We start from the raw sequence: 21,493 nt of genomic DNA, 5'->3' as shown, positions 1-21,493 counted from the left end.
CAACCGGATTGCCTTGTAACCTCCCCTTACTTCCCAAGCGCTTAGTACAGTGCTCTGCACATAGGAAGTGCTCAATAAATACGATTGAATGAATGAATGAATGAAATACGATTGAATGAATTCCCCTCCTTCCTCTCCCCCTCCTCCCCTCCCCATCCTCCCGCCTTACCTCCTTTCCCTCCCTACAGCGCCTGTATATATGTATATATGTTTGTATGTATTTATCATTCTATTTATTTTATTTATACACTTTTATTCTATTTATTTTATTTTGTTCATACGTTCTGTCTTCTCTGTCTCCCCCTTCTAGACTGTGAGCCCGCTGTTGGGTAGGGACCATCTCTCTGCGTTGCCGACTCACTTCCCAAGCGCTTAGTACAATGCTCTGCACACAGTAAGCGCTCAATAAATACGATTGAATGAATGAATGCTCCGCACATAGTAAGCGCTTAATAAATGCCGTTATACACACACATATACCCTGGTGCTTAGAACAGTGCTTGGCAGAGAGTAAGCGCTTAATAAATGCCATCATTATTATTATTAGAAGGGGGTGTCCAATCCCATTAGTCTGTACCCACCCAAGCGCTTAGTATGGTGCCTGGCACGAAAGTAAGCGCTTGACAAATAGCATCTTTATTATTCTTATTACCACTAATTGCTTGCAGTGGTCACTGCAGTCGGCGGCTTCTGGTCCTCTCCCAAGTGCTCAGCACGCAGTCAGCGCTCGATCACTACCATTGATTGATTGATTGATTGATTAAGCGCTTAGTACAGTGCTCTGCACACAGTAAGCGCTCAATAAATACGATTGATGATGATGATTGATTGAATCAGGGCAGGGGCATCCGAGGGGGGTCAAGGGGTTGTGGGGAAGGAAGAGTGGGTGCCAAGGGGGGGATGGGGGAGCGAGGAGTTGGGGGGATGGAGGAGGGGGAGTTGGGGGGCATGGGGGGAGCGAGAATTAGGGGGGAGGAAGAGGGGATGCCAAGGGGGACCAAGGGACTGTGGGAGGGCAGGGGGAGGCCTGTCTCTATGTTGCCAACTTGTACTTCCCAAGCGTTTAGCACAGTGCTCTACACACAATAAGCACTCAATAAATACGATTGAATGAATGAATGAATGAGGCCGGGAGCCGGGGGGCAAGAAGGGGAAGGAAGAGGGGGTGAGCAAGGGGTTGTGGGGTGTAGGGGGGATGGGGAGGAAGGATTTGGGAGGGGAGGAAGAGGGGGTGTCAATAGAGAAGGAGCGTGGCTCAGTGGAAAGAGCCGGGGCTTTGGAGTCAGTGGTCATGGGTTCAAATCCCGGCTCCGCCACTTGTCAGCTGGGTGACTTTGGGCCAGTCACTTCATTCATTCATTCAATCGTATTTATTGAGCGCTTACTGTGTGCAGAGCACTGGACTAAGCGCTTGGGAAGTACAAGCTGGCAACATATAGAGACGGTGCCTACCCAACAGTGGGCTCACAGTCTTCTCTGGGCCTCAGTTACCTCATCTGGAAAATGGGGATTAAGACTGTGAGCCCTCCGAGGGACAACCTGGTCACTCTGTAGCCTCTCCAGCGCTTAGAACAGTGCTTTGCACAGAGTAAGCGCTTAATAAATGCCATCGTTATTATTATAAGGGGGAGCAAGGGATTGTGGGAGGGGCAGGGGGTGGCCAGGTGGAGCAAGGAATGGGGAGAGGGAAGAGGGGGTGTCTATCTGTTGCTGAATTGTACTTTCCAAGCGCTTAGTACAGTGCTCTGCACACAGTAAGCGCTCAATAAATGCGATTGAATGAATGAATGAGAGGGCTGGGGGGAAGGAAGAGGGGGTGTCGGGGGTGGTGGAGGAGCAAAGACTGGGGGAAAGGAAGGGGGCGTCAGGGGGAGCAAGGGATTGTGACTTTGGGCAAGTCACTTAACTTCTCCGTGCCTCAGTTACCTCGTCTGTAAAATGGGGCAACCTGATCACCTTGCAACCTCCCCAGCGCCTAGAACAGTGCTTTGCATATAGTAAGCGCTTAATAAATGCCATCATTATTATTATTATTGTTGTGGGAGGGTGAGGCTGGGAAAGAAGAGGGGGTGTCGGGGGTGACAGGGGGTTGGGGGGAAGGAGAGGGGTGACAGGGGGGATGGGGGAGCAAGGGACTGTTGGGGGGCAAAGGGCATGGGGGAAGGAAGGGGGGCATCGGGGGGAAGACAGGGGGAGCAAGGGATTGTGGGAGGGAAAGGGGGCGGCTGAGGGGGGGCAAAGGGGCTGAGGGGAAGGAAGAGGGGGCGTCGGGGGGGCTAAGGGGTTGTGGGAGAGGCAGGGGGTTGCCATGGGGGGGAAGGAAGAGGGGGCGTCCGGGGGGAGCAAGGGATTGTGGGAGGGGCAGAGGGGAAGGAAGAGGGGGCGTCGGGGGGCGACAGGGGGGAGCAAGGAATCGGGGGAAGGAAGAGGGGGCGTCAAGAGGGGGGGCAAAGGGGCTGAGGGGAAGGAAGAGGGGGCGTCGGGGGGGCTAAGGGATTGTGGGAGGGACAGGGGGTGGCCAAGGGGCGAAGGAAGAGGGGTGTCAAGGGGGAGCAAGGGATTGTGGGAGGGGGAGGCCGAGGGGGGTGGGGGGGAAGGGGCTGAGGAGAAGGAAGAGGGGGCGTCGGGGGGTGGGGGACGGGGGGGAGCAAGGGATTGCGGGAGGGGCAGGAGGGTAAAGGGCCTGAGGAGAAAAATCGGGGGGCGTCGGGGGGGGGGCAGGGGAGACCAAGGAACGGGGGGGAAGGAAGAGGGGGCGTCAAGGGGGAGCAAGGGATTGTGGGAGGGGCAGGGGGAGGCCAAGAGGGGGCAGGGGGGGGGAAAATAAATATGATTGAATGAATGAATGAATGAAGAGGGGGCGTCGGGGGGGAACAAGGAGTGGGTGGGAAGGAAGAGGGGGCGACGGGGGGCGCAGGGGGGCAAGGATTGTGGAAGGGGCAGGAGGGCAAAGGGCCTGAGGAGAAAGAAGAGGGGGCGTGGGGGGGGGCCGGGGGCAGCAAGGGATTGTGGGAGGAGCTGGGGGTTGCCAAGGCGGGGCAATGGGGGGGGGAAGGAAGAGGGGGCGTCGGGGGGGACCTAGGGGTGAGGGGAAGGAAAGGGGGGCGTCAAGGAGCAGCAAGGGATTGTGGAAAGGGCAAGGGGTGGCCGAGGGCCTGAGGGGAAGGAAGAGGGGGCGGCAAGGGGGGGCAAGGGGGTCCCAAGGGGGGGAAGGGAGAGGGGTGTCAAGGGGGAGCAAGGGATTGTGGGAGGGGCGGGGGGCAAAGGGCCTGAGGGGAAGGAAAAGGGGGACGTCAAGGGGGAGCAAGGGATTGTGGGAGGAGCAGGGGGTGACCAAGTGGGGGGGGGTGGGGGGGAAGGGAGAGGGGTGTCAAGGGGGAGCAAGGGATTCTGGGAGGGACAGAGGGGGCAAAGGGGCTGAGGGGAAGGAAGAAGGGGTGTCGGGGCGGGGGGAGGCAAGGAATGGGGGGAAGAAAAAGGGGGCGTCAAGGGGGAGCAAGGGATTGGGGGGGCAAGGGGGGCCAAGGGGGGGAAGGAAGAGGGGGCGTCAAGGGGGAGCAAGGGATTGTGGGAGGGGCAGGGGGTGGCCAAGGGGGGACATGGGGGTAGGGAGAGGGGTGTCAAGGGGGAGCAAGGGATAGATGTTGCCAACTTGTACTTCCCAAGAGCTTAGTACAGTGTTCTGCCCAGTAAGCGCTCAATAAATACGATTGATTGATTGATTGATTGTGGGAGGGGCAGAAGGGGCAAGGGGCCTGAGGAGACGGAAGACAGGGCGTGGGGGGGGGGGGGGGGTGCGCGAGGGGAGCAGGGGATTGTGGGAGGGGCAGGGAGTGGGCGTGGCCCGCAGGGGGCGTGGCGCCCCGGCTCCGGATTCCGCGCTCCGGGTTCCTTGGGGCTCCGGCTCCGCCTGGATTCCGGGCTCCGGGTTTTGCGGGGAGCCGGGCGGGAGTCTCGCGCCGGGGGCCGGGGGGGGAGGGGGAAGCCGGAGGGGGAGGGGGGGGCCGGCGGTGTCTCGCGAGCCCCCGCCCGGCGCCAGCCAATGGGGTGGCCCGGCGGCCCCGCCCCCTCCCCCCCCCCCCAGCGCCTGGTGCAGAGCGCAGGGCGCTGCGAGCGGCGCTGCCATTTAAAGGGGCCGCGACCCCCCGTCCCGCCCGCTGGGGAGCGGGAGCGACGCCGCCGCCGCCGCCCACGCCAGCCTGCAGCCCGGCCCCGGCCGCAGGTAGGGCCCCGGCCCCGGCCCCGCCGGAGCCCGGCCTCGGCCCGGGACGGGAATGGACGGGAGGGAAGGAAGGAGGGAGGGAGGGAGCGCGTTTCCAAAATGTCTTCCTGGGCGGGGGGGAGGAGGGGGCAATTAGGGCGGGCGGGAGAGGGGTGGGGGGGCAATTCTGCGGGGCAGTTGCGCGCGCAGGCGCGCTGGGGGGGGCAAATGCGCGCGGGGGGCGGGGCCTGGGGGGGCAATTGCGCACGCGGGGGGGGCGGGGCCTCGGGCAGGGGCAATTGCGCGCACGCGCAACGGGGGGCGGGGCCTCAGGCCGGGGCAATTGCGAGGGGGCGGGGCCTCGCCGTGGGGCAGTCGCGCGCACGCGCGGCGGGGGTGATTTCGCGCCCCGGGGGGCAGTGGCGCGCACGCGCGTTGGAGGAGGGGGCAATTGCTGTGCCCTGGGGGGGCGGGGCCTCGTCGCGGGGCGGTTGTGCGCACGCGCGACGGGGGCGGGGCCTCAGACGCGGGGCAGTTTCGCGCCCGGAGGGGGGGCAGTTGCGCGCACGCGCGTTGGGGGGCGGGGGCAGTTGCTTGCCCTGGGGGGGCGGGGGACTCCTCGCGGGGCGGCAGTGCGCACGCGCGCCGGGGCCAATCGCGCGCCTTGAGGGGGGCGGGGCCTCGCGGTGGGGCAGTTGTGCGCGCGCGCGCTGGGGGCGGGGCCTCGTCGTGGGGCAGTTGCGCGCACGCGCGCCGGGGCCACCCGCGCGCCTTGAGGGGGGCGGGGCCCGCGCCGCGCGTGCGCGCTGGGCGGAGGGCGGGGCCGCGGCGGCCCGTCGCGTGGGGGGGCGGGGCCGGCGCCGCGGAGGATTCTGGGAGAGAGCAACAGTGGCTCGGTGGGGCGCGGGGGTCGACGGGACGTCGTGGGGGAGGGGGTGGGGTGGGGGTCCCCGGGGGTCCCCAAGGTCGGGGGAAGGGGACAGGTGGGGGGCAGGACCCCATTTTGGCGGGAAGGAGTCGACGGCGGTGGGATAGGCCGGACCCCCGAGCCGGTGGGCTCCTGCGGGATGGAGGAGGGAAATGTGGGGTGGGGGACCCCCCGAAGACCCCAGAATTCATTCATTCAGTCGTATTTATTGAGCGCTTACTCTGTGCAGAGCACTGGACTAAGGAGCCCGGAGGGCCGCGGCCGCCCCGTTGGCGTGAGTTGGGTTTCCGGTCGGGGGGGGAAGGGTGCCCATCTAGACGTTGACAACTTGGACTTCCCAAGCGCTTAGTCCAGTGCTCTGCCCACTTCATTCATTCATTCAATCGTATTCATTCATTCAATCGTATTTATTGAGCGCTTACGGCGTGCAGAGCACTGGACTAAGGACCCCGGAGGGCCGCGGCCGCCCCGTTGGCGTGAGTTGGGTTTCCGGTCGGCGGGGAAGGGTGCCCATCTAGACGTTGCCAACTTGGACTTCCCAAGCGCTTAGTCCAGTGCTCTGCACACTTTATTCATTCATCCATTCAGTCGTATTTATTGAGCGCTTACGGCGTGCAGAGCACAGGACTAAGGACCCGGGAGGGCCGCGGCCGCCCCGTTGGCGTGAGTTGGGTTTCCGGTCGGCGGGAAAGGGTGCCCATCTATATGTTGCCAACTTGGACTTCCCAAGAGCTTAGTACAGTGCTCTGCACACCATTCATTCATTCATTCAATCGTATCTATTGAGCGCTTACCGTGTGCAGAGCGCTGTACTAAGCGCTTGGGAAGTCCAAGTCGGCAACGTAGAGAGACGGTCCTGACCCAACAGCGGGCTCACATTCTAGAAAGGGGAGACAGACAACAAAACAAAACATATTAACAAAATAAAATTCAATGTCATTCCTTCATTCAGTCATATTTGAGTGCTTAAGGTGTGCAGAGCACTGGACTAAGTGCTTGGGAAGTCCAAGTCGGCAACATCTAGAGACGGTCCCTACCCTACAGCGGGCTTACAGTCTAGAAGGGGGAGACAGACGACAAAACATATTAATAAAATAAAATAAAATTCAGTGTCATTCCTTCATTCATTATTGAGTGCTTACTGTGTGCAGAGCACTGGACTAAGCGCTTGGGAAGTCCAAGTCGGCAACAGAGACAATCCCTGCGCAACAGCGGGCTCACAGTCTAGAAGGGGGAGACAGACGACAAAACAAAACATATTAACAAAATAAAATAAAATATAATGTCATTCATTCATTATTGAGCGCTTACCGTGTGCAGAGCATTGGACTAAGCGCTTGGGAAGTCCAAGTCGGCAACATCTAGAGACGGTCCCTACCCAACGGCGGGCTCACGGTAGAAGGGCGAGACAGACAACAAAACATATTAACAAAATTCAACGTCAGTCCTTCGTTCATTATTGAGCGCCTACCGTGTGCAGAGTACTGTACTAAGCGCTTGGGAAGTCCAAGACGGCAGCATGGCCGGTCCCTACGCAACGGCGGGCTCACAGTCTAGAAGGGGGAGGCAGACGGCAAAACGAAACATACAAATCAGCGTGGCTCAGTGGAAAGAGCCCGGGCTTTGGAGTCAGAGGCCGTGGGTTCAAATCCCGACTCCGCCAACTGTCAGCTGTGTGACGCTGGGCAAGTCACTTCTCTTGTGCCTCAGTTTCCTCATCTGTAAAATGCGGATTACCACTGTGAGCCCCACGTGGGACAACCTGATCACCTTGTATCCCCCCAGAGCTTAGAACGGTGCTTTGCACGTAGTGCTTAACAAATACCATCATTATTATTATTATAAGTAGAATAAGCGCTCAATAAATACGATCGAATGAGGGTAGTCAAGGCTCAGACGGCTTTTTCCACCCGGCCAGCCGTCGCCCACCCGCCCTCATGGACCCCGGCGACTTCCCGGACCCGTTTGACCCCCTGACCCTGCCGGAGAAGCCCCTGGCCGGCGACCTGCCCGAGGACATGGAGTTCGGCGAAGACCTGCTGGGCTCGCAGACGGCCCCGCCGGGGGGCTGGATGGCCCCCGTGGCCCCCGGGGTGGGGGGCCTGGGCCTGCTGGACGCCCCGCCCCGGGGGGGCCTGGACAAGGGCCCCAGCCTCCTGGACGGGGCCACGGAGCTGCTGGAGCTGGGGGCTCTGCTCTACAAGGAGCCCTCGCCCCCGGCCGGGGAGCGGGGGTCCGGGGAGGCCCTGGGCTGGGAGGTGGGGGACCGGGCCGGAAAGGCCTCGCCGCTGCCCCTGCCCAGGGGGAGCCCGGAGGCCCTCATCCTGCCCCCGTCGCACCACCTGGAGGAGGAGGAGGAGGAGGAGGTGGTGGAGGAGGAGGAAGAGGAGGTGGTGGCGGAGGAAGAGGAAGAGGAGGAGGCCGCCGTCGCCGCCCCCGCTATGGCCGGGGGCTCCCCCGAGCGGGAGCCCCCGGAACCCCCCAGCCCCCCGGCGGGAGACCCCCGGGAGGGCGGAGGCGGCGGCTCCCAGACGGACCCCGGAGGCCCCGGCTCTCCGGCCCCTTCCGGCTTGGCAGGTGCGTGGCGGCGAGCCGGGGGTCGCCTCCCTCCCCTCCGCTCAGTTCCCGGGGGGCCGGGTCCCGCGTCTACCCGGGCGGCGCTCAGTAAGCCACCGCTGAAGACGGCGATGTCTTACCCGCAGGGGCCGTCCAGCCCGAGAGGGGGAGCGAGCCGCCGCTGGAGAAGGTGAGGGCCGGGCCGGGAGGGAGCGGACCCCCCCTCGCCCCGGCCCGCCCTGGCGTCAACCTCCCGTTCCCCCCCCCCGTCTCCCAGGGGCACAAGAGGAGCGAGCGGGCGCGGAGGTCGGAGGCCACCAAGGCCGAGACCGTGGACTCGGCGGAGAGCAGTGAGACGGGGGGCGGGTCCGGCGGTCGGGGGGGGGGGTGGGGATGGAGGGGGGACCGGGGGTGGGGGTGCCCATGCTCCCCCGGGGGCGGGCCCTGACGCCCGCCCGCCCGCCCAGTCCCGGTGTCGGACGAGGACTCGGACGCCATGGTGGACGACCCCAACGACGAGGACTTCGTGCCCTTCCGGCCGCGCCGCTCCCCCCGCGTGTCCCTGCGGGCCCACGCGGCCTCCCGGGCCGCCGCCGCCGCCGCCGCCCGCTCGGCGGGCGCCAAGATGACCTGCGCCCACTGCCGCACGCCCCTGCAGAAGGGGCAGACGGCCTACCAGCGCAAGGGCCTGCCGCAGCTCTTCTGCTCCGCCTCCTGCCTCACCTCCTTCTCCAAGAAGCCCGCCGGCCGGAAGGCCTGCACCTTCTGCAAGAAGTGGGTGGCGGGGCCGGGCGGGAGGGCCGGCGGGGCGGGCCCGGGGCGAGGAACCGCCCCCGCCCCACCCGCCCCGTGCGCCCCGCAGGGAGATCTGGAACGCCAAGGACTCCATCATGGCCCAGACGGGCACGGGCAGCTCCTTCCACGAGTTCTGCACGTCCGTGTGCCTGTCGCTGTACGAGGCCCAGCAGCAGCGGCCCGACCCCCAGCCGGGCGAGGCCCCCGCCGAGACCACGGCCCGCTGCAGCGTCTGCCACAGGGCCGGGGAGGTGAGCGGCGGCCGCGGCGGCGGCGGGCGGGCGGAGGGCCGCGGCCGGGCGACGGCGACGGCAACGACAAGACGCGTGCCCGCCCGCAGGTCCTGCACGAGGTGAGCAACGGCAGCGTGGTCCACCAGCTGTGCAGCGACTCCTGCTTCAGCAAGTTCCGGGCCACCAAGGGGCTGAAGACCAACTGCTGCGACCAGTGCGGGGCCTACATCTACGGCAAGGGCGGGGGGCCGCCCGCCCAGCAGCTGTTCCACGAGGGGCAGCAGAAGCGGTTCTGCAGCGCGGCCTGCCTCGGCGGCTACAAGAAGGTGGGCTGCGAGAACCGGAGCGGCCTGGCCTAGCGGAGAGAGAGAGAGAGAGAGAGACAGAGAGAGAGAGAGAGAGAGAGAGGGCGCGCGAGCGAGCCCGGGCGAGGCCCGTCACCCCCCCCCCCCCCCGCCCCCCGCCCCGCCACCGGGCCTCGGTGCCCCCCTCCGGAAAACGGGGATAAAGCCGGGGGCGGGGCCGATTTGAGCTTGGATCGCCCCTTCCCGCCCCTCCCAGCGCTCTAGACTGTAAGCTCGCCCCTGGGCAGGGACCGCCGTCTGCTGATTCTGTTGTATTGTACCCCCCCCCCCTCCTCCTCCTCTTCCTCTTCCCCCCCACCCCCAAGTGCTCGGCCCAGTGCTCCGCACGTAGCAAGCGCTCAATAAATACCATTGATTGATCGGCACGGAGTAAAGCGTCTAACATACCGAGCGGCGCGGCCCAGCGGAGAGAGGCGGGGGGCTGGGCCGGGGCGGCCGGGGCGGCGGGCGGGCGGGCGGGGGTCCGGCGGGCGCCTCGGGGCGAGTCCACCTCTCCGGGGCCTCGGTTCTGTCGTCCGTGGAACGGGCCGGGGAGACGCGCAGGACGGCGTCCGACGCCACTAGCCGGGACGGACCCGCCGCCGGTCCGAAGAGCGGGGCGGACCGTGGAGGGGGGCGGCGGGGCGGCCCTCACCGTGCCCCGGTCCCGCCTTGCAGAAGAACACGCGTGTGTACCCGTGCGTCTGGTGTAAGACCCTCAGCAAGAACTTCGAGATGCTCCCCCACGTCGACAGGAACGGCAAGACGGGCCTGTTCTGTTCCCTGTGCTGCACAACCTCCCATAAAGTGAAGCAGGCCGGCCTCGTGGGTAAGAAGGCGACCCCCCCGCCCGCCCCCCGCCCCCCGGCCCCGGGGGGCCGCGCCGTCTGAGCCCCCCGCCCTCCCCGCCCGCTTCCCGCAGGCCCCCCGCGGCCCTGCAGCTTCTGCCGCCGCAGTCTCCCGGATCCCTGCTACTATAACAAGGCCGACCGCACCGTCTATCAGTTCTGCAGCCCCAGCTGCTGGTCCAAGTTCCAGGTATCCGGGGCGGAGGGGAGGGGCCTCCGGGAGGGACCGGGGGGGGGCCGCCCGGCCGCCCCGGCGCCCACCGTCCCCCCCGCCCGCTGTCTCTTTCCGCCCGCCCCCGCCGTCCCCCAGCGGTCGAGCCCCGAAGGCGGCCCGCACCTCACCTGTCACTACTGCCACAGCCTCTTCAGCACCAAGCCCGAAGTCCTGGAGTGGCAGGTGAGTGGGCCGGGGCCCTCCGCCCCGGGGGGCGGCGGGGGGGACCCCCCCCCCCCCCCCGCCCGGTTCCCTCGGCCTGACCCCCGCGCCGCCCCCCGCCAGGACCAGGCCTTCCAGTTCTGCTGCCGGGACTGCTGCGAGGACTTCAAGCGCCTGCGCGGCGTGGTGTCCCAGTGTTCCCACTGCCGCCAGGAGAAACTGCTCCACGACAAGCTGCGCTTCAGCGGCGTCGAGAAGAGCTTCTGCAGCCAGGGTGAGGGGGCCCCGACCCCCGACCCCCCACCTCTCTGTCTCTCTTTCCCTCTCTTTGCCTCTGTCCCTCTCTTTCTGTCTCTCTCGTCTGTCTTTCGCGCCTCTCTGTTCTGTCCCATCTCTCCCTCTCTGTCTTTTGTCCCCTCTCTTTCCTCTCTTTGCCTCTCTCTCGCTCTTGCCCATCTCTTTTGTTTGCCTCTCTTTCTGTCTCTCTCGTCTTTCGCTTCTCTCTGTGTTTTGTCCCATCTCTCCCTCTCTTTCTGTTTCCTCTGTCTTTGCCTCCTCTCTCGCTCTTGCCCATCTCTTTTGTTTGCCTCTCTTTCCGTCTCTCTCGTCTGTCTTTCACCTCTCTCTGGGTTTTGTCCCATCTCTCCCTCTGTTTCTCTTTCCTCTGTCTCTGCCTCCCTCTCTCTCTCTTGCCCATCTCTTTTGTTTGGCTCTCTTTCTGTCTCGTCTGTCTTTCGCTTCTCACTATGTTTTGTCCCATCTCTCCCTCTCTTTCTCTTTCCTCTGTCTTTGCCTCCCTCTCCCTCTTGCCCGTCTCTTTTCTTTGCCTCTGTCTCTCTCTGTCTTTCACCTCTCTGTTTTGTCCCATCTCTCTCTCTTTCTGTTTCCTCTGTCTTTGCCTCCCTTTCTCTCTCTTGCCCATCTCTCGTTTGCCTCTCTTTCTGTCTCTCTCATCTGTCTTTCGCCTCTCTCTCTGTTTTGTCCCATCTCTCTCTCTCTTTCCTCTGTCTTTGCCTCCCTTTCTCTCTCTTGCCCATCTCTCTTGTTTGCCTCTCTTTCTGTCTCTCATCTGTCTTTCACCTCTCTCTCTGTTTTGTCCCATCTCTCTCTCTCTTTCCTCTGTCTTTGCCTCCCTTTCTCTCTCTTGCCCATCTCTCTCGTTTGCCTCTCTTTCTGTCTCTCTCGTCTGTCTTTCGCCTCTCTCTGTGTTTTGTCCCATCTCTCCCTGTCTTTTCTCCCCTTTCTCTTTCCTCTGTCTTTGCCTCCCTCTCTCTCTCGCCCATCTCCTGTTTGCCTCTTTCTGTCTTTCACCTCTCTCTGTCTTGTCCCATCTCTCCCTCTCTTTCCTCTGTCTTTGCCTCCCTCCCTCTCTCTCTTGCCCGTCTCTTTTGTTTGCCTCTATTTCTGTCTCTCTCGTCTGTCTTTCACCTCTCTGTTTTGTCCCATCTCTCTCCCTCTTTCTCTTTCCTGTCTTTGCCTCCCTCTCTCTCGCCCCTCTTTCTGTCTTTAGCCTCTCTCTCTGAGTTTTGTCCCATCTCTTTCTCTTTCCTGTCTTTGCCTCCCTCCCTGTCTCTTGCCCGTCTCTTTCGTTTGCCTCTCTTCCTCTCTCCCTCCTCTGTCTCTGTGTTTTGTCCCATCTCTCCCTCTCCCTGTCTTTACCAGCGTGGCTCAGCGGAAAGAGCCCGGGCTCTGGAGTCAGAGGTCGTGGGTTCAAATGCCGGCCCCGCCACTTGTCAGCTGGGTGACTTTGGGCAAGTCACTTCTCCGCGCCTCAGTTCCCTCGGCTGTAAAATGGGGAGGAAGCCTGTGAGCCCCACGGGGGACAACCTGGTCGCCCTGTAACCTCCCCAGCGCTTAGAACGGTGCTTTGCACATAGTAAACGCTTAATAAATGCTATCATTTTGTCCCCTCTCTCTCTTTCTTCTGTCTTTGTCTCTTTCGCCTCTCTCTCCCTCCCTCTCTGTCTCTTTTTTGCCTGTCTCACTGTCACCTGCATTTCTGTCTTTTACCTTTCTCTCTCTCCCTCTCTGTCTCTTTTTTGCCTGTCTCACTGTCACCTGCATTTCTGTCTTTTACCTTTCTCTCTCTCTCTCTCTGTCCTTTGCCCCTCTTTCTCTTTTCCCTCTCTCTTTCCTCTCTTCGGCTCCCCTCCCTCTCTCTCTCTCTGCCACCTGCCCCCCGGGGCGGCCGCCCAACGGGCACGTATGTCTCCTCCGTCTCCCTCTCCCCCTTGTCCTGTTCTTGCAGCCCCGGGAGGCGGGCGGCGGAGGGGATCGCGGCCCTCGCCGGGCCGGGGTGGCGGGGTCCACCCGTCCGGTGACCGCCCCCCGCCCCCCGGGCGCAGGCTGCGTGCTCCTCTACAAGCAGGACTTCACGAAGAAGCTGGGCCTGTGCTGCGTGACATGCACCTACTGCTCCCAGACATGCCAGCGCGGGGTGAGCGAGCAGCTGGACGGCAGCACCTGGGACTTCTGCAGCGAGGCCTGCAAGGACAAATACCTGCTCTGGTACTGCAAGGTCAGCCGGGGCCCGGGCTGGGGGGGGGCAAAGGGGCCCCCGGCGGGGCCGCGCCCCCCCCCCCTCACCCCCGTGCCCCGCCCAGGCCGCCCGCTGCCACGCCTGCAAACGCCAGGGCAAGCTGCTGGAGACCATCCACTGGCGCGGGCAGGTCCGACACCTGTGCAACGAGCAGTGCCTGCTCCGCTTCTACAGCCACCAGAACCAACCCAACCTGGACACGCAGAGCGGCCCCGAGAGCCTCCTCAACCGTGCGTCCGCGGGGCGGGCGCGGGGAGGGGCCGCCGCGGGCACCGGCCTCCCTCCCCGCCCGCCGGGGCTCAGGCTCGCCTGTCTCCGACGCGCAGATCAGTCTCCGCCGGAGCCCAGACCCTCCACGCCCGCCGCGCCCGCCCAGGCCGGAGCGGATCACGGCCCCCCGGTGAGAGGCGGGAGCGGGGGGGACGGGGTCCCCCACCCCGGCCGGGGGCGGCCGCCAACCTGCGACTCCCCCGGCCGGGCACAGCTCTCCGGCAGGACCCGCTCGGCCACGCAGCCGCCCCCGCCGCCCCCGCCGCCGCCGCCGTCCACGCCCCGGAAGAACAAGGCCGCCATGTGCAAGCCGCTGATGCAGAACCGCGGGGTGACCTGCCACGTGGAGACGTCCTCCAAGGGCTGCCAGACGGGTAAGGCCGGCGCCGGTTCCCGGGGGGGCGGCGGGGCCCCGGCCGGCGGCCGGGGACTGAGGACGGCCCGGCTCCCGCAGAGGAGGAGCAGAAGCCGCCCCAGGTGATCGTGCTGCCCATCCCCGTGCCCGTCTTCGTCCCGGTGCCTATGCATCTGTACTGCCAGAAGGTGCCCGTGCCTTTCTCCATGCCCGTGCCGGTGAGTGGCCACCGGGCGCCGGCGAGCGTCCGGCGGAGCGGGGCGGCACGTATCCGGTCGCGCTCACCGGGCGCTTACGGCGCGCGGGGCGAGGACGGTCCGACGCCTGACGGGCGTCACCGCCGCCGGGGTGGCGGCCGTTGCCCTCCTCGCCTCTCCCCCCAGGTCCCCGTCCCCCTGTTCCTGCCCACCACGCTGGAGAACACGGACAAAATCGTGGAGACCATCGAGGAGCTCAAAGTGAAAATCCCGTCCAACCCCCTGGAGGCGGACATCCTGGCCATGGCGGAGATGATCGCCGAGGCCGAGGAGCTGGACAAGGCCTCGTCCGACCTCTGCGGTACGGCGGGGGCGCGGCGGGCCCCCCCCCCCCCCCCCCGCCCCGGGCGGGACCGGCCCTGACCGGGCCCCCCTCTCCCCCTCAGACCTGGTGAGCAACCAGAGCACGGAAGGCCTCCTGGAGGACTGCGACCTCTTCGGCCCCGCCCGGGACGACGTCCTGGCCATGGCGGTCAAGATGGCCAACGTCCTGGACGGGCCCGGCCAGGACCTGGAGGCGGACTTCCCCAAGAGTGAGCGGGCCGGCCGGCGGGGCGGGACGGGCCGGGGGCCGGGGGCCGGGGCTGACGGCCGCCCCCCCCCCCCCGCCAGACCCCCTGGACATCAACCCCAGCGTGGACTTCCTGTTCGACTGCGGCCTGGTGGGGCCCGACGAGGTGTCCGCGGCCGAGCAGGACCTGCCCCGGGCCATCCGGAAGGTGAGGGCCGGCGGGTGGGCGGCCCGGGGCGGGGGGGCGGCCCCGGCCCACCGTCCGACCCCCACCCCAACCCCGCCCAGGGCCAGAAGCGACTGGTGCTGTCCGAGAGCTGCTCCCGGGACTCCCTGAGTAGCCAGCCCAGCTGCACCCCGGGCCTCAACTACTCCTACGGGGTCAACGCTTGGAAGGCCTGGGTCCAGGGCAAGTACGCCGGCGGCGGCGGCGGCGGCGGCGGCGGCGAGGCCGGCGGCAAGGCCGAGGAGCTCCGCTTCGGCCGTGAGTCGGGGCGCCGGGGGGCCCGGGGGGCGCGGCGGGGGCGGGCGCGCGGGGCTCTGACCGCCCCCCTCCCCGGGCAGCGAAGCCCATGCGGATCAAGGAGGACATCCTGGCCTGCACCGCGGCCGAGCTCAACTACGGCCTGGCCCAGTTCGTGCGGGAGATCACCCGGCCCAACGGCGAGCGCTACGAGCCCGACAGCATCTACTATCTCTGCCTCGGCATCCAGCAGGTAACCCCCCCGCCCGCCTCCGGCGCCCACTGCGCGCTGGACGCTCCGCTGAGCCCTCGGGAGGGGACCGGGCAGTGAGCAGTGATAACGGCGGCATCTGTTAAGCGCTCACCGGGTGCCTAGGAGAGGCAGGGTCTTGGGGTGGGGCTCACCGACTTCGTATTTTGCCAATTTGTACTTCCCAAGCGCTTCGTACGGTGCTCTGCACATAGTAAGCGCTCAATAAATACGATTGATGATGATGATGATCCCCGTTTTCCAGATGAGGGCACTGAGGCCCAGAGACGGGAAGCGGCTCGCCCGAGGTCACCCGGCGGACGGGTGGCCGAGCTGGGATTAGAACCCGCGCCCTCGGACTCCCAAGCCCCGGGCTCTTTCCGCCGAGCCGCTCCTCCCCCTAACCACGCGTCGTCCTTCTTTCAGTCCTTTCTATCGAGCGCTTCCCGTGTGCGGGACGCTGTACTGAGCGCTAGGGAGAGGACAAAAAACAATCAACAGGCACATTCCCTGCTCTCCACGAATTTACGGTCTAATAATAATAATAATAATAATAATAAATGCATTTGTTAAGCGCTTACTATGTGCCAGGCACTGTTCTAAGTGCTGGGGAGGTTACAAGGCGATCAGGTTGTCCCACGGCGGGGGGCTCACAGTCGTCATCCCCATTTTACAGATGAGGGAACTGAGGCCCAGAGAAGAAGAATGATGATGGCATTTGTTAAGCGCTTACTATGTGCGAAGCACTGCTGTAAGCGCTGGGGGGGGGGTTACAAGGTGATCAGGTTGCCCCACGGGGGGCTCACGGTCTTCATCCCCATTTTCCAGATGAGGTCACCGAGGCCCAGAGAAGTGAAACGACTTGCCCAAAGTCACCCAGCTGGCAAGTGGCGGTGCCGGGATTGGAACCCATGACCTCCAACTCCAAAGCCCGGGCTCTTTCCACTGAGCCGTACTGTTCTCGTGGTCTAGAAGAGGGGCTACAGTTGGCATGCCTTCCCCAACCACCAGGCTCTCCCCGTTTTTTGGTGGTATTAGGTGCTTACTATATGTCCGGCACTGCTCTAAGCACTGAGGTAGCTACAAAGTAATCGGGTGGACACAGCCCATCCCACGTGGGGATCACGGTCATCCCCATTTTACAGATGAGGGAACTGAGGCACAGAAGGGAAGCATTTGGCCCACGGTCACACAGCGGACCAGTGGAGGAGTCGGCACTGGAGCCTGGGTTCTTATTATTAATAATAATAATAATAAGGGTGGTACTTATTAAGCGCTTGCTATGCGCCAGGCACTGTTCTAAGCGCTGGGGTAGATACAAGGTCATCGGGTTGTCCCACGGGGGGCTCACGGTCTTCATCCCCCTTTTCAGAGGGGGAAACTGAGGCCCAGGGAAGTGACCTGCCCCAGGTCACACAGCAGACAAGTGGCAGAGCCGGGACTAGAAGGGGAACCGTTCATCCTGGCTCTGTGCTAGACGCCTACTGGAAGCAGCGTGGCTCAGTGTTAAAGAGCCCGGGCTTTGGAGTCAGAGGTCACGGGTTCAAATCCTGGCTCCACCAATTATCAGCCGTGGGACTTTGGGCAGGTCACTTCTCTGGGCCTCAGTTCCCTCAGCTGGAAAATGGAGATTAAGACTGTGAGCCCACTGTTGGGTAGGGACTGTCTCTATGTGATGCCAATTTGTACTTTCCAAGCGCTTAGTACAGTGCTCTGCACATAGTAAGCGCTCAATAAATACGATTGATTGATTGATTGATTAAGACTGTGAGCCCCTCCGTGGGACAACCTGATCACCATGTAACATAGTAAGCGCTTAATAAATACCATTATTATTATTATTATTATTATTATTATTACTGACCTTGGGCGTGGGAGAAGCAGCGGGGTCTGTCGACGGACAGTTCGCAGCCTGGCCTAGTGGGTAGAGCCCAGGCCCGGGAGTCAGAAGGTCCTGGGTTCTAATCCTGGCTCTGCCGCTTGTCTGCCTGTGGCCTTGGGCAAATCGCGTCACTTCTCCGGGCCTCAGTTCCCTCATCTGTCAAAGGGGGGTGAAGACCGTGAGCCCCACGCGGGACAGGGACCGTGTCCGACCCGATTCGCTCGCCCGGCGCTCAGTACAGTGCCCGGCACACAGTAAGCGCTTAATAAATACCGTAATTATTAATTATTGGGCACCTACTATGTGCAGAGCGCCGTTCTAAGTGCTTGGGAGAGGACGATACACGAGAATCAGCAGACACGTTCCCTGCCCCTGATGAGAATTGAGGGGGGAAAAGGACATTAATATGAACAAATTATTGATAATAAATAAATTAAAAGATATGTAGCAAAGTGCTGCGGGGTTGGGGAGACTAGCGGATGTCCTATTCATCCATTCAGTCGTATTTACTGAGCGCTTACTGGGTGCAGAGCGCTGTACTGAGCGCTTGGAAAGTACAATTTGGCAACAGATAGAGACAATCCGAGCTCACGGCGCGGCTCAGCGGAAAGAGCCCGGGCTTGGGAGCCAGGGGTCCTGGGTTCTAATCCCGGCCCCGCCACTTGTCGGCTGTGTGACTTTGGGCAAGTCACTTCACTTCTGTGCCTCAGTTCCCGCATCTGTCAAGTGGGGATGAAGACTGGGAGCCCCACGTGGGACAACCTGATTACTACGTATCTACCCCAGCGCTCAGAACAGTGCTTGGCACATAGTAAGTGCTTAACAAATGCCATTATTATTATTATTAGAAGAGGGGAACGGGCCAGGAGTCGGAGGTCCTGGGTTCTAATTCCGTCTCTGCCGCTTGTCTGTCCTGGGGAAAGTCACCTCTCTGGGAGCCTCGGTTAACTCACCCTGTAAAATGGGGATCCGGGCCTGTGTCATTCATTCACTCGTTCCGTCGTATTTATTGAGCGCTTCCCGAGTGCACAGCACTGCGCAGAGCGCTTGGGAGACGACAACAGAATAATAAACAGACACCTTCCCTTCCCTCCACAAGCTCACATCGACCTGATGAGTCTGTATTGTATCTACCCCGGCGCTTAGTACAGAGCCCGGCACAGAGTAAGGCCTTAACAAATGCCATTGCTGCAGCGTGGCTCAGTAGGAAAGAGCCCGGGCTTTGGAGTCAGAGGTCACGGGTTTGAATCCCGGCTCTGCCACTTGTCAGCTGGGTGACTTGGGGCAAGTCGCTTCACTTCTCTGGGCCTCAGTGACCTCATCTGTCAAATGGGGATTAAGACTGTGAGCCCCAAGAGGGACAACCTGATCACCTTGTATCCTTCCCAGCGCTTAGAACAGTGCTTTGCACATAGCAAGTGCTTAATAAATGCCATCGCTATTATTATTATTACTACTACTACTATTATTCCTATCATAATTAGGGTAACTAATATTCTTAGTTATTATTAGGAGGATAACTAATAACTAAGAGGGACAACCTGATCACCTTTTATCCTTCCCAGCGCTTAGAACAGTGCTTTGCACATAGTAAGTGCTTAATAAATGCCATCACTATTATTATTATTACTACTACTACTATTATTATTCCTATCATAAGTAGGGTAACTAATATTCTTAGTTATTATTAGGAGGATAACTAATAACTAAGAGGGACAACCTGATCACCTTGTATCCTTCCCAGCGCTTAGAACAGTGCTTTGCACATAGCAAGTGCTTAATAAATGCCATCACTATTATTATTATTATTACTACTACTGCTATTATTATTCCTATCATAATTAGGGTAACTAATATTCTTAGTTATTATTAGAAGGATAACTGATAACTAAGAGGGACAACCTGATCACCTTGTATCCTTCCCAGTGCTTAGAACAGTGCTTTGCACATAGTAAGTGCTTAATAAATGCCATCGCTATTATTATTATTATTACTACTACTACTATTATTCCTATCATAATTAGGGTAACTAATATTCTTAGTTATTATTAGGAGGATAACTAATAACTAAGAGGGACAACCTGATCACCTTGTATCCTTCCCAGTGCTTAGAACAGTGCTTTGCACACAGCAAGTGCTTAGTAAATGCCATCGCTATTATTATTATTACTACTACTACTACTACTACTACTACTATTATTCCTATCATAAGTAGGGTAACTAATATTCTTAGTTATTATTAGGAGGATAACTAATAACCAAGAGGGACAACCTGATCACCTTGTATCCTTCCCAGCGCTTAGAACAGTGCTTTGCACATAGCAAGTGCTTAATAAATGCCATCGCTATTATTATTATTATTACTACTACTACTATTATTATTCCTATCATAAGTAGGGTAACTAATATTCTTAGTTATAATTAGGAGGATAACTAATAACTAAGAGGGACAACCTGATCACCTTGTATCCTTCCCAGCGCTTAGAACAGTGCTTTGCACAGAGTAAGTGCTTAATAAATGCCAACACTATTATTATTACTACTATTATTGTTCCTATCATAATTAGGGTAACTAATATTCTTAATTATTATTAGGAGGATAACTAATAACTAAGTTTTTACCGACCGGCAGGGTTAGTGGAGAGAAACGGGGCGCCTAGTGGGTAGAGCCCGGGCCTGGGAATCGGAGGCTCCCGGGTTCTCGCCCCCCTCGTCTGCCGGCCGACCCCCGGGCAAGTCGTTTCACTTCTCCGGGCCTCAGTTTCCTCATCTGCAAAAGGGGGATTGGGACCGTGAGCCCCACGCGGGACAGGGACGGCGTCCAACCCGATTAGCTGGGACCCCGGCGCTTAGTACAGCGCCTGGCGCCTAGGAAGGCGCTTGAAGCAGCGTGGCTCGGTGGAAGGAGCCCCGGCTTGGGAGTCAGAGGTCAGGGGTTCAAATCCCGTCGGCTGGGCGACTTGGTGTGCCAGTTGCCTCATCTGTAAAATGGGGGTGAGGGCTGTGATCGCCTCGTAACCTCCCCGGCGCTGAGAACGGTGCTCGGCACGTAGTAAGCGCTTCACAAACGCCGTCGTTATTATTATTAAGACGCCTAACAGGCGGCAGGGAACGAAAAGGGGGTGGCGGGGGGGGGAGCGGGCGCGGAAGACGGGCTCCAACCGCCCGCGTCTGTCCATCCGTGCCCACCCCGCTCGCCCGCAGTATCTGTTGGAGAACGGGCGCATGGTGAACATCTTCACAGACCTGTATTACCTGACCTTCATCCAGGAGCTCAATAAGTCCCTGAGCAGCTGGCAGCCCTCCCTCCTGCACAACAGTAAGCGGGCACCGCGGGCACCGCCCCCGCCGGGCCGGGCGCCGACCCCCCCACCCCCCCCACCAGGCCGGGCACCCCGGCTGGGGGGGGATGACCGTATCCACAAACCCGAGCGGAGGGGCCGGGGATAGGGGGGCACGGGCGGCCACCGGCCCGACCGCCCGCCCGGTGCCCGCCGCAGACACGGTGTTCTCACGCGTGGAGGAGGAGCACCTCTGGGAGTGCAAGCAGCTGGGCGTCTACTCACCCTTCGTCCTCCTCAACACCCTCATGTTCTTCAACACCAAGTTCTTCGGGCTGCAGACGGCCGAGGAGCACATGCAGCTCTCCTTCGCCAACGTGGTGCGCCAGGCCCGCAAGGGCGGCGGCGCCCGGGGCGGGGGGGCCCCCAAAGGGGCCAGCATCCGCTACTACGCACCCCCGGTCCGCCAGAGGAAGGGGCGAGGTAGGGCGACCATCCGCCCCCCTGGGCGGGATCTCTGCGTTTACGCGCGTCTCCCTTTGGCTGGGGGGTCTCCGTGGGCATCCGGGCACCTCTGGGACCACTCTCTGAGTGTCTCTGGGTGTGTGGTTTGGGTTTTCCGGGCATCTCTGCGCGCCCCGCCTGTGCTTTCCCACCGTCGCAGGCCCCGGCTGGCATCTGGTGCCCGCCGGACCCCGCCCTCGCCCGGTCCGCTGTGGCCGAGAGGGGCGGCACCCGTGCGGGTCCGAGGGGGTGGGTTGACCCCGGGGTAGCCGTGCCCTCAGCCCCCGCCACCGCGTGTCCCGCAGATGGGGGCGCGGGCAAACGGAAGCGGGAGGAGGAGCAGCTGCCCGTCCTGGAGCAGCGCGAGAACCGCCTCAACCCCCTGCGCTGCCCCGTCAAGTTCTACGAGTTCTATCTGTCCAAATGGTGAGCGCCGCGCGGCCGGCGGGAGGGGGGGACGGGGGGCCCGGGGGGCGCCCGTGACCCCCCCCCGCCGCCGCCCGCAGCCCCGAGACCCTGCGCGGGCGGAGCGACGTCTTCTACCTCCAGCCCGAGCGGTCCTGCCTGGCCGAGTCGCCGCTGTGGTACTCCGTCATCCCCATGGACCGCGGCATGCTGGAGAGCATGCTCAACCGCATCCTGGCCGTGCGGGACATCTACGACGACCCGCCCCGCCCCGGCGAGGACCAGCTGGACTGAGGCGCCCGGCGGCGGGCACCCCCCCCCCCCCGGACCCCCTCGGGGGGCGGGAAGCCCACCCCGGGGGGCGACGGAATCGCCGGGCGGGGGGCGGAGGAGCGGGCGGGGAGGCCTCGCCCCGTTGCCGCCGCCCGGGCCCCCCGCACCCACGACACCAAACACACACGGACCCCACCCCCGAGCCCCCCACCCTGCCCCCCC

The 21,493-nt window shown here is 62.2% G+C and overlaps 2 protein-coding genes across 3 annotated transcripts; both read left to right on the top strand.

The window, feature by feature from the left end:
• Window positions 1-4,132: 4,132 nt before the first annotated feature.
• LOC119930006 (zinc finger MYM-type protein 3-like) lies at window positions 4,133-7,555 on the top strand (the record flags this gene model as incomplete). The annotated part of the gene is made up of 3 exons (XM_038748412.1): window positions 4,133-4,222; window positions 7,048-7,506; window positions 7,549-7,555. Coding segments are annotated over exons 2-3 (447 nt in total), but the record flags the coding sequence as incomplete, so codon positions are not given.
• A 14-nt stretch (window positions 7,556-7,569) lies between these two features.
• ZMYM3 (zinc finger MYM-type containing 3) lies at window positions 7,570-21,461 on the top strand. 2 transcript variants are annotated; one of them, XM_038747618.1, is made up of 24 exons: window positions 7,570-7,706; window positions 7,832-7,875; window positions 7,963-8,035; window positions 8,153-8,459; window positions 8,548-8,731; window positions 8,821-9,039; window positions 9,736-9,886; window positions 9,980-10,095; window positions 10,216-10,302; window positions 10,405-10,555; window positions 12,627-12,799; window positions 12,885-13,050; window positions 13,147-13,220; window positions 13,305-13,464; window positions 13,545-13,663; window positions 13,829-14,003; window positions 14,089-14,235; window positions 14,315-14,421; window positions 14,502-14,697; window positions 14,778-14,929; window positions 20,013-20,127; window positions 20,309-20,572; window positions 20,899-21,019; window positions 21,100-21,461. In XM_038747618.1, the coding sequence occupies exons 1-24, from the start codon at window positions 7,571-7,573 to the stop codon at window positions 21,290-21,292; spliced, it is 3,630 nt and encodes a 1,209-aa protein (XP_038603546.1). In that variant the 5' UTR covers window position 7,570; the 3' UTR covers window positions 21,293-21,461. The 2 variants fall into 2 exon arrangements, with proteins under 2 accessions (XP_038603546.1, XP_038603545.1); XM_038747617.1 differs by having other exon boundaries at window positions 13,147-13,464.
• Window positions 21,462-21,493: the final 32 nt, after the last annotated feature.

Source organism: Tachyglossus aculeatus, chromosome 6, assembly GCF_015852505.1.
Source record: "Tachyglossus aculeatus isolate mTacAcu1 chromosome 6, mTacAcu1.pri, whole genome shotgun sequence".
Lineage (NCBI taxonomy): Eukaryota > Metazoa > Chordata > Mammalia > Monotremata > Tachyglossidae > Tachyglossus > Tachyglossus aculeatus.
Note: the sequence above shows the minus strand (reverse complement) of the source record. Positions and strands in the feature narration are given on the sequence as shown.